A 16,572-nucleotide genomic window follows, 5' to 3' on the forward strand; every position below is an offset into this window, starting at 1 on the left:
AACGGGAGAGACCACAACAGTGAGAGGCCCACGTGCCGCAAAAAAAAAAAAGAATGTTGGAATTTTAAGGGATCTTAGATCATCCAAAGACATTGATTGACTTTCTACAAAGTGATAAAGTGATAGATAATCCAGATTCCTGACTTCGAATAAAATGCCCTTCCTGCTAATTTGATAGGGTTGGAGTAGGGGGGATTTATTTCTTTTCATTGAGTAGAAGAGATGACCCTGGGCCAGGATCAGCACAGAGCACCATGAGGGGCTGCAAGGTGATGTGGTCCCTCTAACAATGAGTGGGGTAAGGTCACTGATGCCAGAGCTGAGGCTCCCTGTTGCCCTGGCAGGATAGAAGGCATCTCTGCTGGTGGGGACTCCCCTCACAAGATGGCTCTGTGTGCGTGTGTGTGTGTGTGTGTGTGCACAGGCACACACACAAACTCAGCCCTAACTGCACCAATGTCCTCCGCGGTCTGTTTCAGCAATGCAAACCTCACAAGAGGCCTGTGTGTGGCAGCAACAGCAAGACCTACCTCAACCACTGCGAGCTGCATAGAGATGCCTGCCTCACTGGATCCAAAATCCAGGTCGATTACGATGGACACTGCAAAGGTAAAGAGTGCTCTCATCACCACATCACAGCTCCAGCTGGGGAGCCATGGAACGGAGCAGTGTGGCCCCCTGGAGTCCTTTCCACCCTGAGCATAGTGCCCAAAGCTGTGGAGACCACCCAGTTGCTTGGAGAGACATCCCTTTGGTGCTCATGAGCCTGCTGGGTTTGCCCTGGATGGCCCAGGCCTCTGCCCTGTGCTTCCTGCATCAGATTCCCAATGTGGCTTTCAGTGCTGTCTGGAGATGGATAGTGGGTGGGGAACCACATCAACAGTCAATAATATGGTAGCATTTAACTGAATTCTGTACCTTTTTAGAAAGCAGATAAATTTCACATATCCTATGCTTTTTAAATTTGGGCACCTCTCAGCCCTGATAATATGATATTTCCTCTAATTCACACTCAAACCATTGCTATTATGGTAAGAGGGAAGGGGTCCCAAGCTTGTTGCTACCTAGACACCAGCCGCCTGGCCAGCCTTGAACTTCCTTGGAGAAATAAGAAGCTGTTTCCCACATGTTGGTCTCCATTTCTTTGTCCATAATGATTCTGTATGAATTCTCAAACCCCCAGCAGCACCACGCCCCCCGCAAGCTAACAGTAGGAGGTGTGAGATCAGGAGGGTAACTCTGTGGCCTCAAAATGTCAAACAAAGCAGGGAAGCAAAGATCCCCAAACGTGGGACCTGGAAGGAGAGGATATAAGGACTCAAGACGAAGTGATGGAAAGATATAAGTGGCCCCCTTAATGTGGGCAGTTTTAATCCTAGCAATACACAGAAATTTCTTTTTTCTTCACTTTGCATTATGCATTTTCTCCTTTTGTCTTGCAGAGAAGAAATCCGTAAGTCCATCTGCCAGCCCAGGTGAGTGCCTGTTTTTTCTACGGTGTGCATCTTAGGGAGGAAATCCCATGTTCCACAATCCCTGCCAAAGCTCACAAGATCTTCAGTGTGTCAGAACTTGTGACCCAGAACTAGTCACTCCTCAACATAGCTCACAAAAGCTGCAAAACTGCATTTTTTTGTGCTTGTCACGGGAAGCAGCTGGTTGGGTCAGAATGTTGGCTGTGTTTTCCATTTTTGCTGAGTAATGATTGAACTGCAAGGATGGGAAAGCCACCAGGTCCCTCCTTCAGTGCTCTGTGAGACCTGCGGGTGTCACAGAACAAGGAGAATCAGATAGGACAACTCATTTTGAAAGGGTTGATTGGAAACGACAGTGAGACTCTTTCCATGGTTTTCTATGAATACAAATTTAAAATTTCCTCATGATTTATAGTTACCAGACTCCTTTAGCATACACTTTTCCTTAGATCCTCACAATAACTTTGTGAAGTAGCTTTTACTATAATTACCTTATAGATGAGGAAATCTAGGCTCAGAGAAGTTAAGTGAATTTCCCTGAGTCACACAGCTAGGAAGTGGCAGAGTGGGGGAAAGTGCCCATAGTTTCATTTCCCTGGCTCAGTGCCCTTTTCACATCCCAACATGTGTTGCCTCCAGGAATTCCCTTTTGCCAAGGCTTTCCCTTCTCTGCTTCCCCATCCACTGGACTCTCAGCCCCACCTGTTGTTGCCATGTGGCTTACAATGAACAGCTGTCCAGAGCAGGGCTTCAACATGCCCTTCCTTGGCCTCATTTTCTGTTGTTCATAATAAAGTATAAAATTTTAAGTGGGAGAAGTTTTTAAGTGAGAGAGACGAAAAGCTATATAGAAAGAATCAGAAATCCAGTGCATAAAGAATTGTAATGTTCTCACTTATTCGTTTATTATTTCAGCTCATTTTTGAGCCAAGAGAGCTGTTCTATTGATTGATCAATTTTTTTTCCCCTCAGCTTCCTAAAGTTAATGAAAATGTCCTTTATTTTTCTTTCTTTTTTCTCGCCTTAGCAACATAATCTCTGTTTCAACATTCTCAAACTTTATATTTTTAGACATGAGCTTGAATCCTGGGTTAGATACTTTCTAGTGTGTACCCTGGGCTGACTCCTCTGTACATGTGTGTGATGATCCTGTTTCCCTGGATCGCTGTGAGAATTCAGTGAGATGACACATGCAGACTCCTGGGCACTGAGTCCCCATGTACGCGGTGCTGGGTGACATTGGGGTCCTCACTGCTCGGCTGACCTCCCTCCCCTTTCCTGCAGTCGTTTGCTATCAGTCCAACCGCGATGAACTCCGGCGTCGCATCATCCAGTGGCTGGAAGCGGAGATCATCCCAGATGGCTGGTTCTCTAAAGGCAGCAACTACAGTGAAATCCTAGACAAGTACTTTAAGGTAAACCAGAGTTGGAGTCAAAGACCGTTCAGCCCGGGGAAAGGGAGTCTTCCTCTCCCATTACCTGATCACATCTTCCCAGATCACAAGGAAACATAAACCTGCCTAGAGTCCCTGAGTTTCTTCACAGAACATTCCATGAAGCTGTGACAGACAGTGGGACTCCAGGAGTCCAGCCTTTGGGATCTAACACACATGGGCTGCTCCCTTTGGGCAATTAAAGCCACAAAGGTCTTGGAGAGCCTGTCCATGAAAAATATGGCCAGGCTGTATCCCCATCCTCCATATGACACCTTGTAGAGCTGCCTGCCAATACCCAGACCCAGGCCACTTCAGCCTCTTTCCCACCCAGTTTGGCTTTTCTCTAAGTCTTTTTTTTTTTTTTTTTTTTTGCGGTACGCGGGCCTCTCACCGCCGTGGCCCCTCCTGTTGCGGAGCACAGGCCCCGGACGCGCAGCCCCAGCAGCCATGGCCCATGGGCCCAGCCGCTCCGAGGCATGTGGGATCTTCCCGGACCGGGGCACAAACCCGTGTCCCCTGCATCGGCAGGCGGACTCTCAACCACTGTGCCACCAGGGAAGCCCTTCTCTAAGTCTTTAAACTTGACCATGCATGGCCTGCAGAGTTTCTCTTCATCTGAGGAGAGTCAATGGACTGGTGTTTCATGGGTCCAGAATTCTTCATGAACCTAGATATTGCTGTTCCCATTGTGTTTAGCTGAAGAAACAGATCGTTCCAGTTGGAGGGAGGAAAGATGCTGCTTTCAAAGAGGAAAACGAGGGAGGGAATAGTATTTAGCAATGAGTAAGGCTGCCATGATGTGGAGATCTTTCAGAGAGCTTGAGACAGTTGTTGGAAGAAGCAGTTATTGGCGCTTTTCCTGCTGACTGATAAGGACATAATCGCACACATAGGTACATCACACTCATAAACATAACAGAAACACAGACGTACACACACCACATAAGAGATGTGCATGCCACACAGAGACACATCCTACACACACGTTCAGGTGCCCGCATTCCCACACCTGCACAAAAGACCCCCTCACTTACAGACACACACATCTCTGGGTAGATGCCCTTGGAGGCTCATCCCCAGACGGACGCCCTCACATGCCCCCAGGGTGTGTCGCAGGCCTAGCCAGCCCGGACTCGGGGGCAACGCACACACACACAAGGGCACCTCTGTGGCACCTCTGTGGCCACTGAATGTGGTCAACACCTGCCTAGTCTGTGGCTTCCTCTTTCTAACTGGCATCATGGACCCCACAGATGGAAACATACCAGGTTGGGTTGAAGTAGGATATTGGTCATTTAGGACTTCATTTGCGTTACCGTCCTTAGGTAGAAGTTTCTCTCTGTGACAGAAAGCAAATCTCTCTGGATTCCAAGTGTTTGAGAAGAGAAAGCACAGCCTCTCACTCTGTCTTCTCTATCAACTACTCCCACATTAGAGAGCCCTGGGGGCAGGGGTGTTTCCTTGTCTACAGAAAGGAGCCAGGAGAGTCAGACAGGAGCAGAAGGTTACTTAAAAGAAAATGATTTTTCCAAAGCCAAGTGAACAGTACCTGCTGGGTCGGTCGTGAGCAGTGACTTTGCCGTGGTCATTACAGCCCAGGAGCCGTGGGGCCCAGGACGCTCTTTCCAGGAGACCTCCTGGGACCTTGTAACCGTTCTGGTGGCCCCTTGATGGTACCCTGCCGTGGGCATCACTGGCAGGTGCTGTTAATTTGATTCTCAAGGACCAGGGCCACACACCCCCTCCACACATCTCCACCTCCTCTGGCAGTAACTCTCTCTAATAGGCTCCCATCTAAACACTGCAAGGCCACTTGAGAAAGTAGCTTTTCTGTAGGGCATTCTCATGCTAACCAAGAAAGCTTACTCCTGACTGACAAACAAATGCTCACTCTTCCCAGTGTCTTCCGAGAAAACAGGGTTTTCACTATCTACTTGATGATTATCAAAGAACCATATGGTGCAATCTTCAAAGGGAGGCTTCTTCCCACTAGGCAGACAGCTGCCTGTTGCTGAGAGATCAGTATCTCACAGAGACTGTTTCTGAACCAATGAATTGCCCTCTAGCCCAGTCGGCATTCCTTACATCAAAATCAGTTGCAAAACAAATCTAATCGGAATTTGGATAAGACCAGAATCAGACTTTCATCTCAACTGGTGTTTCAGTCACAATTTTTAGACAAAAGCATAACAGAGTGAAGAGGGGAAGACCGGGTAGAAAGAGCCTTTTATGACCGTGTCACACACACACACACCCTGAATTCCTGGTGGCCAGGGCTGAAATTGGAGCCAGGGTATAAGTATAGTGACCAGAGATCTGAGACCTTTTCCTAGGAATTAGGATGAGAATGATAAGTAGGGATTAAGCAAAGGCCTACAGGGTTGTTTTATACGTGCCTGTCATACATACCACGGAAAGATTTACAACCTTAGTGTAGAATGCACATGACACATGAGTCATGCAAGGAGAGTCAGTCAGTAGCTGTATCTTTCCTTTCCACCTGGTCAGACTTTTCTTCCAGAATCCCTTCCACCGCCTGGGAGCCACTTTGAAAGTAACATGGGGGTGCAGACTATTTCCCAGGGTAGCAATATGAGGCAGCCTAGGGAAAGAATTTTGAAAAAAAAAATTTTTTCCACTAGAACTATTTAGGAGAGCAGCAGTTATCCAACTTGGACTTTGATCAGAGCCTTGAAATTGCCACCCTCCTCCTGCAGCTAGGGCCTGGGCATCCTGAATTGTCCCAGATGGCTAAGGTCTCAGTTTAGCATCTTGCCAAAGGGAGGTCAGTACTGAGCTCACTACACCCTTGCCTTGTGCTCATGGGGTGTGAGCTGGGTCATGAGGACAGGCTGCACCATCTACAGTGTAGCCTGCAGCATAGGGTGGAGGGGTAGGGGGCTTGCACCACCTCCACGGGCAGGTTATCAATGCAAATAACATGCAGCGGTCTTTGCCTTTGACTTCTCACTGATGAGTTCAGCTAGGTGTACCAGTGTGAGAAGTAAGCACTGAGAGCAGGCCAGGGAGGCTGGAATTCAAGCAGCAAGAAATGGTCCTGTGATTCCCAAAGTGAGCTCTGAGGGTCACCTGCACCATTGTTCCCAAGCAGCTTGTTAGAAATACACATCCTGGGCTCCGACACAGATTCTGATTCACAAGTTTGTTCCATGATCATTAGGGTTTGAGAACATGGAGTGGTGGAGTGAAGTCAAGAATGTCTGGAACAGGGTCAGGGATGCGGCTACAGAGACCTCTTAAGCACCCCCAGGCTCCTTGGACAGTGCAGGCCTAGCTTCAGGCTGCCATCCTGAGCAGGGTCTAGGATTGAAAGGCCCTCAGTGACCTCTGCCCAGACACTTTGACTCTCTCATCTTGGGGCACAGGTGCCTTCCTTCTCTGGGTGCCCCAGGGCTTTGAACCTTTTTTGCTCAAAGGGCAGAGCAGGGTTGGACAGTGTCAAGAACAAGATGAACCAGAGATGGGTCAAGCTGAATGGGGGAATGATAGAGCTGGGGTTTTACAAAACATTCCTGAAAGATCACTTTGTCCCCCTTCTAGAACTTTGATAATGGTGACTCTCGCTTGGACTCCAGCGAATTTTTGAAATTTGTGGAGCAAAATGAAACCGCCATCAACATCACTACCTATGCAGACCAGGGGAACAACAAGCTGCTTAGGTGAGTGGAGTGAGCGGGTAAGGGAGAGGTCCACGAGGGAAGGCTGGATAAGAGAAGAGCTTTGAACCCCTTCCTACCTGCAAAGGAGCCACCAGAGTCAAAGTCGATGTGAAGTAAAAAGCAAAATAGGGATTCTGTCCTGGTCTCTTCTGTGGACGTTATGATATCGGATCAAGTAGTTACTGTTTTTGGCCAGAAATTGCAAGGAATGGAAGAATGTAATTTTAAAATAAATGATCACATCAGACCAAAGTTGTTTCTGAGTGTCATGGGTGATGTTTTAATGTTTAATTTTCTTAAGGAATTACTTTAATGTTCTATTTAACGATAGGTCTAAAATAGCTTTAGTTCTGATTTTAAGATAACCAGTGCTATTTCATGTAGAGAACTCTAATTGTTACAAATGTAAGCACGTTCCTCTCCTTTTCTGGTATTATACCAGAGTAAATATTAATAAAAATTAACCCCTAAGAAACTTCTGGTGTGGTTCCAGTATACTGGTAAGAATTAAAAATAGGAAAAGCACCTATTTGTTCAAAAGATTTCAAAGCATGAAACCCAGATTCTAGGATTCTTTCCTAATAATAGCCCATGACCTTAAAGTATAATATCTGTAAATCCTTCATATTTTGATAACCTGAAATGAGGTAATATTTTCAAGTTCAACATCTGATCCCCATAATATCCCAGTGAAGGAGGGCTCCTCGTTCCCATTTTACAGATGAGAAAACAGGTGCGGGAAGGTTGAATAACTAGCCCAAGGCCATTTGGGTTGTAAGTGGTTGAGCCAGGACTCAAATCCAGGCCAAGGGGAGACAGAGGGAGCTGGAGTTCTAGAAAACTTTTCTGAAAGATCTCTTTGCAGAAGGGTGATAGTGGTGATGCTGGCTTCAACTCATGTTCTTTCAAATCACACATGCATTTCATATCATCTGTTCCTACCACTTCTGTTTGATTTTTCTAGTTGGGTTGACTTGACATGCATAGCATGGGGAAAGGCAACTGCTAGTGGAAGGTATGCAGGTGGTGAAACATTTGCCAATCCAAGTAGACAAAACCATCCAGGAAACTTTAGTCATCTTGGGCATATTTGAACAGCTTGAGTGATCTGACATCCCATATAATAAACTAAAGGTTGGATGCTTACAGGAGTCGGGTCGCATAATGGTTGTAGGAGGTCAGTGTAGAAATGTTCTCTTTAAATAGTCCCCTTGGCCGCCTGCGGAGGCCTAGGTCTGTGTAATCCTGATGCTTAATTCCTTTCTTTGGGACTGAAGCTGAGGTCTTGCTGACACGTTTCTCCTGTGTTTCATTTCAGAGGACTCTGTATCGATGCTCTCATTGAACTGTCTGATGAAAATGCTGACTGGAAACTCAGCTTCCAAGAGTTCCTCAAGTGTCTCAATCCAGCCTTCAACCCTCCAGAGAAGAGTATGCCTAACCTAAGAAATAGGGAGGGGGTTGTAGGGAGTGGGGACATTTAGTGGGGGCCAAGATAGAGGGGATCGTGGAACTCTGCAGAGCTTACTAAGAAAATTCCCTTCCACGATTCTAGACTGGGCGCCAGCCCAGCATCTCCGAGCTGAGATTCAGGTCCAAAAATCTTCAGGTTGTTGGTGGCGTTTGCTCAGATATGGTGCCTCTGAGGGACAAGCAGGTCTTGTCTGGGAAAGGGGTACATGCACAGACTATAGCCAAGACGTCCTGTTCCACCCTTGCCCTAAACTCTTGCCTCTTATTTCTGGTCCCACAGAGTGTGCTCTGGAGGACGAAACATATGCTGATGGAGCTGAGACCGAGGTGGACTGTAACCGCTGTGTGTGTGCCTGTGGAAACTGGGTCTGCACAGCCATGACCTGTGACGGTGAGCTGTGCACCTCACGCAGAAAGAAGGGACGGCACGGAGACAACTTCCGTCGTGAAATCACCATGAGAGAAGTCAGGGTGGGGATGGTGGGGAAGAGTGCAGTGGCTGGGTCCCAGCAAGGAAACTGGGGAGCAAGAGACTGGTTCATACTTGTAATGTCAGAGCTCTCAGGGGGCAGCATTGAGGGCAAAGCACTTATGCCAGATGCATTATGTTGGAAAGTCACTCCAGAGGTTTGGAACAAGAGAGGTTCGAGACCCAGGACAAGGTCAAATGTTGATAAGAGATTAGAATGGTAATAATAATAAAGAAAGCAAATGCATAAGAGTGAGAACTACATGCATTTCTTCTAAGCACTTTACATATTAACCCACTTAATCCTTATGATAGCTTAGGAAATCCTATATGTCAGAGACTTAGGTGGTTGGAAGACAAAATGACTCTTGCTTGCCATCCATGCCAAGCAGGAAAAGGAGGCATGTTCATACACATGTTTGAATTAACAGCATTGGGTCCCCCAAAGAAGAGAAAGTTGAGATAGTTGAGACATGGGCAGGGTGGGTTGGGAGATAGAGATGTCAGGGAGAGTTTGGGGAGGAGGGGGCCGTGCACAAGCCAGCATCACCACTATCACCCTTCTACAAAGTGATGTTTCAGGAAAGTTTTCTAGAACCCCAGCTCCATCCGTCTCCCCTTGGCCTGGATTTGGGCCCTGGCCCAGTCACTTACTACCCACGCACATTACTTTGGAGGTGTCCATTGCACTGGGACACTTTATAGTTAGAGAAATGTGGGTAATTCACCTCGCCTTCCATATGGTAAATGGGAAATGAAATTGAGAGCCTAAAAGGTAGATATTAGTGGGGATCCCTAACTGGCCTCCCTCAGCCACCACTGCTCTGAGCCTTGGTTCTTCTTACAGGAAAGAATCAGAAGGGGGCCCAGACCCATACAGAGGAGGAAATGACCAGATATGTTGAGGAGCTCCAAAAGCACCAGGTGAGTTGCAGCCTCCACGCTGGTTCAGGTATCCCTGTTGCCACCAGGCCCTTCCACCACTCAGACACTGCCTAACTCCCCAGGTGACCAAGGAGATGTGCTCTGTCCCATAAGGTCCCGAACGATATACCTGTATACCTGTATTACGCAAACCATGATACATACAGCTCCCTGACGGAGTCCTCGTGGGGCCCATATGCCCCAACAGATGTAGGTTACAACTTGGTAAATTGCTTTATAAGTTAGAATCAGCTGAGTGATGGTTTGCAAATGTGTTGGAAGTGGTTTGCAAATGAGCATAGTCTAAAAAACCTCCTATTTCTTTTCACCACCAGTGCCCAGACCCAAAGACTATGAGCCTCTTGAGGGCAGGCTCTATGACTTGCTCACCATTGTAGCCCTGCATTTAGCACAGGGTCTGGTGTACAGTTGGCTCTCAATGAGCATGAAATTAGTGGATTTGGGCCACAGCAGAAAGGATTTAAGTTAAATGCCAAGCTAGCTAGAACATAGCCTGGAAACTTAGAGATTCTGCTTCCTAGAGACTTGAGAAAATAATAAATCAGTATTCTATGTCATTAAGTTGAAGGCCTTCTTGGGGAAAAGGTTCTTAGCAGAATAGTGATCCACTGACATATTTTTCTGAGGGCCTAGGGAGAAAACATGGATATGCTGGACTTCTGGGCCTGTCTTTCCACTGGTTTACCTGTAGTTTTAACAGAGGATGTTGCTCCTTGAATCATCTGTCTGTAAACTGGGTCTGGTAATATGACATATATGCCTTCTCTCTGACATATAAGTTTTTAAGGAATATAATGGTCACAAGAACTATTGACATGAAATATTTGAATTGAAAATCAAGAATTATTAGTATTAATAATAAATTCTCATATTTATTGATGCTTTTTCATATGCATTGTCATTATTGTCACTGATAGTGTAGAAACTTCATGTCTTTTTTTTAAACAAATGCAGAACCTCCTAGCCCTTTGTTTTTCCATATTTCAGCAGCCTTGAGCCTCCAGATGAGTATAAACCCTTAAAAGCAAAAAGAACTTAATAGGAATTCCTTTCATCTAGGGTGGAGAAATGATCAGAGTAGACAGTGGGGAGTGAATGATAATAGCTAACATTTTTTAGCGTCTCTGTTTTATGTGAGTTGCCTCGGAAGCAGACGCCAAGGCAAGGACTCAAGTACAAATAGTTTATTTGGGAGGCAGTCCCAGGAAACACCAGAAGGGGAGTTGGGAAGAGAGCCCATGAAGGGAAGGAAACAATAAAGAGTGCGTATCCAGGCATGTTACCACTGGGAGCAAGTGGAGCTTAGTCCTGTTGCAGAACTCCAGGAATGGTTACTGTGCACAACGGAGCAGGGAGCTGGGCTATGCCTCTATGAACTCCCATCAGCCATTGGCTGAGAGCAGCCACCGGCAAACATGAATTCCCTGGCATTTCTGCCCTGTCAGCATGTGTGGGCAGAGCAGGCTCCAGCAGCCAGAGAAAGCCTCAGGCAAAGAGATGCAGCTGCTGGCAGTAAGAAGCCAGGCTAGTGTACTGAAACGTTAAAGGCACGGGCTATGGATGTAGCCCGACAGTGTGTACTAGATGCCAGACACTTGTTTTTTATTCCCTATTTAATTTTTTTATTGAGATGTAATTCACATACCATAAAACTCACCCTTTTAAAGTATACAATCCAATGGTTTTTAATATATTCACAAGATTGTCAACCATCACCACTGTCTAATTCCAGAGAGTTTTCATCTTCCCTAAAAGAAACCCCATACCCATTTGAAGTCACTTACATTCTCCCCTCCCCCAGCCCCTAGCAGCCACTCATCTACTTTCTATTTCTATAGATTTGCCTATTATGGACACATATAAATGGAATCATATGATATATGGCATTTTCTGTCTGACTTTTTTCATTTAGTGTAACGTTTTCAAGGTTTATCCTTGTAGCATGAATCAGGACTTCATTCCTTTTTATGGCGCAATAACATTTCATGGTGTGAATATACCACATTTTATATATCCATTCATCAGTTGATGTATATTTAGGTTGTTTCTACTTTTTGGCTATGATAAACAATACTGCTATGAACATTCTTCTACAAGTTTCTGTGTGGCCTTATGTTTTCAGTTCTATTGGGTATATACCTAGGAGTGAGATTTGCTGGATCATATGGAAACTTTGTGTTTAATCTTTTGAGGAACTTCCAGACCGTTTTCCAAAGTGACTGTACCATTTTATATCTTCACCAGCACTATTCCAATTCCTCCACAAACTCACCAACATTTGTCATGGTCATTATTTTTTAGTAGCCATCCTAGTGGGTGTGAAGTGGCATCTCATTGTAGTTTTGATTTTCATCTCCCTAATGACTAAAGATGTTGAGCATCTTCTCATGTGCTTTTTGGCTATAAGTAAGAATGTCTTCTTTGGAGAAATGGGCTACTGGTATAAGAGGTAGTACTCATTTTGTAGTTGAAGACATTGAGACAGAAGCTTTCATAATATGCCCAAAGTCCCCCAGAAAGTCACACAGCCATGATTCAAGCTCAGGCAATCTGCCTCCAGAGCCTGTTGCTCTTTTGTGTGTGTGTGTGTGTGTGTGTGTGTGTTTTGGGCTGCATTAGGTCTTCGTTGCTGCCTGCGGGCTTTCTCTAGTTGCAGTGAGCGAGGGCTACTCTTCGTTGCGGTGCGCAGGCTTCTCAGGGCTTCTCATTGCAGTGGCTTCTCTTGTTGCAGAGCATGGGCTTCAGTAGTTGTGGCACGTGGGCTTAGTAGTGGCTCATGGGCTTAGTTGCTCTGCAGCATGTGGGATCTTGCCGGACCAGGGCTCAAACCCATGTCCCCTGAGTTGGCAGATGGATTCTTAACCGCTGCGCCACCAGGGAAGTCCCGAGCCTGTTGCTCTTAATGCTTCTCCCAACTTGGATTCAGAACATTTTGTAGCACCTCCATTTAGCGTCCTTTTCTTCATTTTCTTCACTTCGTCATGAATATAATAATGTCTGACGTTATTGTTTCATAGGAGTTTAAATGGGGTCAGCTCTTAATTTAGCAACAGTTCCTATACAGCCGTGTCACGAGTAAGACATGATCCTTGTCCTCAAGTTGTTCATCATCCACAGAGGAGATAGACAAGCAAACAGAACTCGGCATAAGCATGTATCTGTCATGCTATGTAAAGTCTTGAAGACTAGATAAATGCCAATATTTTTTTTTTTATTCCATAACGCTTATTTTCTCTTGCTTCTCAAAGGAAACAGCTGAAAAGACCAAGAGAGTGAGCACCAAAGAGATCTAATGAGGAGGCATCTGGGAAAGGTGTCCAGAGCCTGGCACCTTCTCTTCCACTTCAGCGCTGAGTCCAGTATACGCAAGTGTCTGCTACAATCGCCAAATCACCAGTATTTGCTTGTATAGCAATGAGTTTTATTTTGTCTATTTGTTTTGCAGTAAAGGAAATGGGGGTGGCTGGCTAGGAGGGGAAGGGCCATAGCCTTCATTTCTAGGAGTACTTTGAGAGAAACTGTAAATGGTGCTCGGGGGCTGGAGGGAAACTGCATCGGTGTTGGGAGAGTGTACCCAGATCTGGAACACTTCTGAGTCTACCACAGCTGTGAACATGCTGCAGGGGGTGCAGGCAGTGAGAAAGAGCTTAGCAGGCTGTCCCCAGAGGAGGGATTTGGGAAGCTCAGTGGAGAAGACTGCATTCGGCTTCCAGCCCTTCCTGCTGCCATCAGCATAACAGACCTCTAGCATCTGTGCTTCTCCTCATGGCCCCAGCCACTGGCTCTAGATACACGGCCGTCCTCCTAGTTACCCAGTGTCTGGGAGGGTGCACCCAAATGATGCAGATACTTGTAGACTTTGAGCCCCTTAGAGACCTAACCAAATTTTTAAAATACTTTTTACCAAAGGTGCTATTTTTCTGCAAACTTTTTTGGCAAGTTGATTTCATTCTTCAGTTATTATCATTATATTATTGTTGTTGTTGTTTAATATTTTATTTTCTTGACTAGAAATTAAGCTTTTGTAATTATTTTTCATTAGTCCTGCCATTTCAGAGGTGGGAGAGTTTGGGGTTCTTCCTTGTGCAGGGACTGCTATCACCCGGACTCCCCCCAGCCCTGCCACATACTAGATGCAGCCCAGAGTTTGCCCCCTGGCTTCCAGTGGGTCAGCAGTCTGTCAGAGGAGCAGGGAGTACCTCAGACAGCAGCCAGGAGAAGTGTCTCCATACAAAGCTTTTAAGATCCAAAAAGCTAATTTGTTTTCATTCATTCTCATAGATCCATGCAAATCAGTATTCCAAAGGATTGAGACCAGTGCAGCTAAGCAAGGCTTAGATGTCCCAGCCTATCAATATGCTCACTGATCCTCCACTAACTAGGAGAGTGACTCTGTCCCTGTCTCTTCCTATTTCTGGGCCTCAGTTTCCTCAGCAGGTAGGAATGCATTAAACTTTTGACTTGAGAAATTGTAAATTCTGTGGTTCTGATAATTGGTCCAGAAGGAGACAATGTGATTTTCCTCCTTCTGCTTAAGATAAATGAAACCTTGTCGTTATATAAGAGTCAGACAGCCAAAAACAAGCTGACCAAATCTGACCTCGGTCTGAATGGCCCCACGGGTTGTGCTGTGATGTAGAGCCTTCTGGTAAAGCCTGCCCAGGAAGAGAGTGGGAAAGAGAACCACTTCACTTTGTCTTCACTTTTGCATGTCATCTTTAACCTTCGTGGGAACAGAAATGGCTTTCCCTTTAGAGATGAGGATGAAAGAAGGTTTCACATTTCGAGAGGGAAAAAAATGGACATTGAATCTTAAAACTGTGACTGGGGAGAAGTCAGTCATTCCTGTGTCTTTCGGCCTCTGTGATAATTAACTCCACTCAATACAATGTTTAGGATGCATTTGGAATAACAAAATTAAAAACTTGACATAAGATCTCATTTTCAGAAAGCAGATTACAGACCACCAAAGGGAAATGATGTAGACTATACTGCACAGGCAACTCTGAGACAGTTGTGCTGAAAATGGAATTCCTTCTAAACAGGTTTCCTTTTTCTCCTTTGAAAACATTCCACTTTGTTTAGAATTCTGAGCTTTTGTAAATCATCCCACTTAAAAGCTGTCTTCCAACCCAACTTGTGTGGTCTGAAATGTACCTCCCTGTCAAAGTGCCTTGGAGAACTCCCAACAGCACGCCTTGATCAAGATTTGCCAGCCCTTGGACACTATGGAAGAGAGGGCAGGAGTACCAGTCTGTTTAAAGCAAGAAGGCAGAGTGTCTCCTCACCAGTTACATTTAGGTCAGTGGTTGCTATCCAAGATGACCCTCCCCTGCAACATTGAATTCCCAAGAGCAAAATCTGCATTCCTCCTGTAAATAGGGAAGCTACTGTCTGCACCACAGGATCATGTGATCTGACAATCATTTACGGAAAGCTGCTAAATAGCCTAGTCTGGGGAGTCTTGCGTGAAGCTTTGCATGGAGCAAATGAACAGGATTCAATTGGGTTCTGTTCCTCCAGCTCTGTAAAAGCACAGGGCTTAGACTGCAAGCTTCCTTGGGCTTTCTCTGTGTGTGTATGGTTTTTATAAACATATTACAGCATCTGTTAAGATTCAGTGTCCATGGAAACCTTCTCACATGCCATGACTCTGGACTCCATCACTGCTTTTGGAAAGCAGGGCTCCTCCACCTGCTAATAAGCCCATGTGGACCAGTCTGAATGTCTTCCCTTTATACTTGTGTTTTTAAACAGTCAAATTCCAAGAAGCAATTTGGACAGGTTTCTGTTGCCTGTGTATTTGTGAAATGTATTTGTATTTAGTAGGCTTCCTTATTGCATTTAACTTGTTTTTTGTTAACTCTTGATTTTTTTTTTTTGGATACTATTGATAAATAAAGAAATTAAAATAATAGTTGTATTGTTTTCTTTCCCCCAAATTAAGGCCAAATAAAGTTGCAAGAACATTAACCACTTACCTCATAAAAGTAGATTTGAGTTTCAGGAGGCTTAAAAGAGGCCTGAAAAGTTTCTCCTGATCTTGGGACTGCAGCTGCAGGGGGAAAGGTTTACTCAAGGACTGATAGAACGAGTTTATTTAAAAGAATCACCAATGGTGGGTCTGGGTAGGAAGTAATGAGAAGTCAGGGAACAGTATTGGGTAGAGGTTAAACTAAATGACTCCAAAAACTGCCATGGACCTTATGAGACTGAATGGCATCGGGTGAGGCTGGCTGCAGGTAAACCTGTATGAGAAGCCAAACAAACCTGGGAAGGTGGCACAGGGAGCATGTGAAGATCTGGTAGGATAATCTTAGTGGCTGTTTGCCAGGTACATGTGTATACCATAGGGATAAGCATTTCCAAGTGGACTGAATGTTGGCTAGTTAAGACCCTCTGCTTTGCTCTATCTTGGAGACACATGACCAATACTAGTTCTCCATCTCCCTGTCCAAGTGATTCTTACAGATATCATGTACTCCCCACCAGCAATAATTAATTCTGTCTTCCAAGAGAACTCATTACAGTTGGTTTAAGCTTTCTTAATTTTAGTCATAATGTATAGAAGTCTTGCTTCTCTCAAATTATAACCAGGTCACCTTGATTGGATTTGGAGTAGTATTCAAATGCTAATCAGATATTAAAATGTCATCTCTGGTTGTGTTATTGCTACAAATTACTGATCTCATTAATCACCGTTTGATTCTTTAAACTTTCATTCTCAGAATTCTTAAACCCAATTTGAAGGGTACCTTGTCCACAACCACTTTTAAATGCTGGCTGGCCTCTCCCAACCTTCTACCATGCTCTGGGAGCACTTCTCCTGCTATTACAGTATGCATGTGTTCAGGAAATGAAAATGAATTAAAAGAGCCTGAAAGAAACATAATTTAGAAGGTAAGTTTCCTATAATCAAAATGTAACATTATGAGCTCTGTAAATTAGAACAAATTACTGTGATTAACTTTAGTTTTGGAGTGCCTGTGTCAAGTCCCCAACAGTCCTCTTAAATTACTTCTGAAATAAGGGGGAGGAGGGAGTAAAAAAAGTCTATTGAACGAGTAGATCTAAGCAGATGCCCTCAGAGCCCT

The 16,572-nt window shown here is 45.0% G+C and overlaps 1 protein-coding gene across 1 annotated transcript in view; it reads left to right on the forward strand.

Annotated features, from left to right (window-relative positions):
- FSTL1 (follistatin like 1) overlaps window positions 1-15,395 on the forward strand; it is a 51,340-nt gene extending 35,945 nt beyond the window's left edge. Inside the window, exons 4-11 of the mRNA XM_004278537.3 lie at window positions 480-609; window positions 1,443-1,475; window positions 2,760-2,890; window positions 6,473-6,591; window positions 7,910-8,022; window positions 8,345-8,455; window positions 9,381-9,457; window positions 12,727-15,395. Coding sequence (XP_004278585.1) covers window positions 480-609; window positions 1,443-1,475; window positions 2,760-2,890; window positions 6,473-6,591; window positions 7,910-8,022; window positions 8,345-8,455; window positions 9,381-9,457; window positions 12,727-12,771 — 759 coding nt within the window. The 3' untranslated portion in view covers window positions 12,772-15,395. The remainder of the gene's footprint in view (window positions 1-479; window positions 610-1,442; window positions 1,476-2,759; window positions 2,891-6,472; window positions 6,592-7,909; window positions 8,023-8,344; window positions 8,456-9,380; window positions 9,458-12,726) is intronic.
- Window positions 15,396-16,572: the final 1,177 nt, after the last annotated feature.

This window comes from Orcinus orca, chromosome 5, assembly GCF_937001465.1.
Source record: "Orcinus orca chromosome 5, mOrcOrc1.1, whole genome shotgun sequence".
Classification (NCBI taxonomy): domain Eukaryota; kingdom Metazoa; phylum Chordata; class Mammalia; order Artiodactyla; family Delphinidae; genus Orcinus; species Orcinus orca.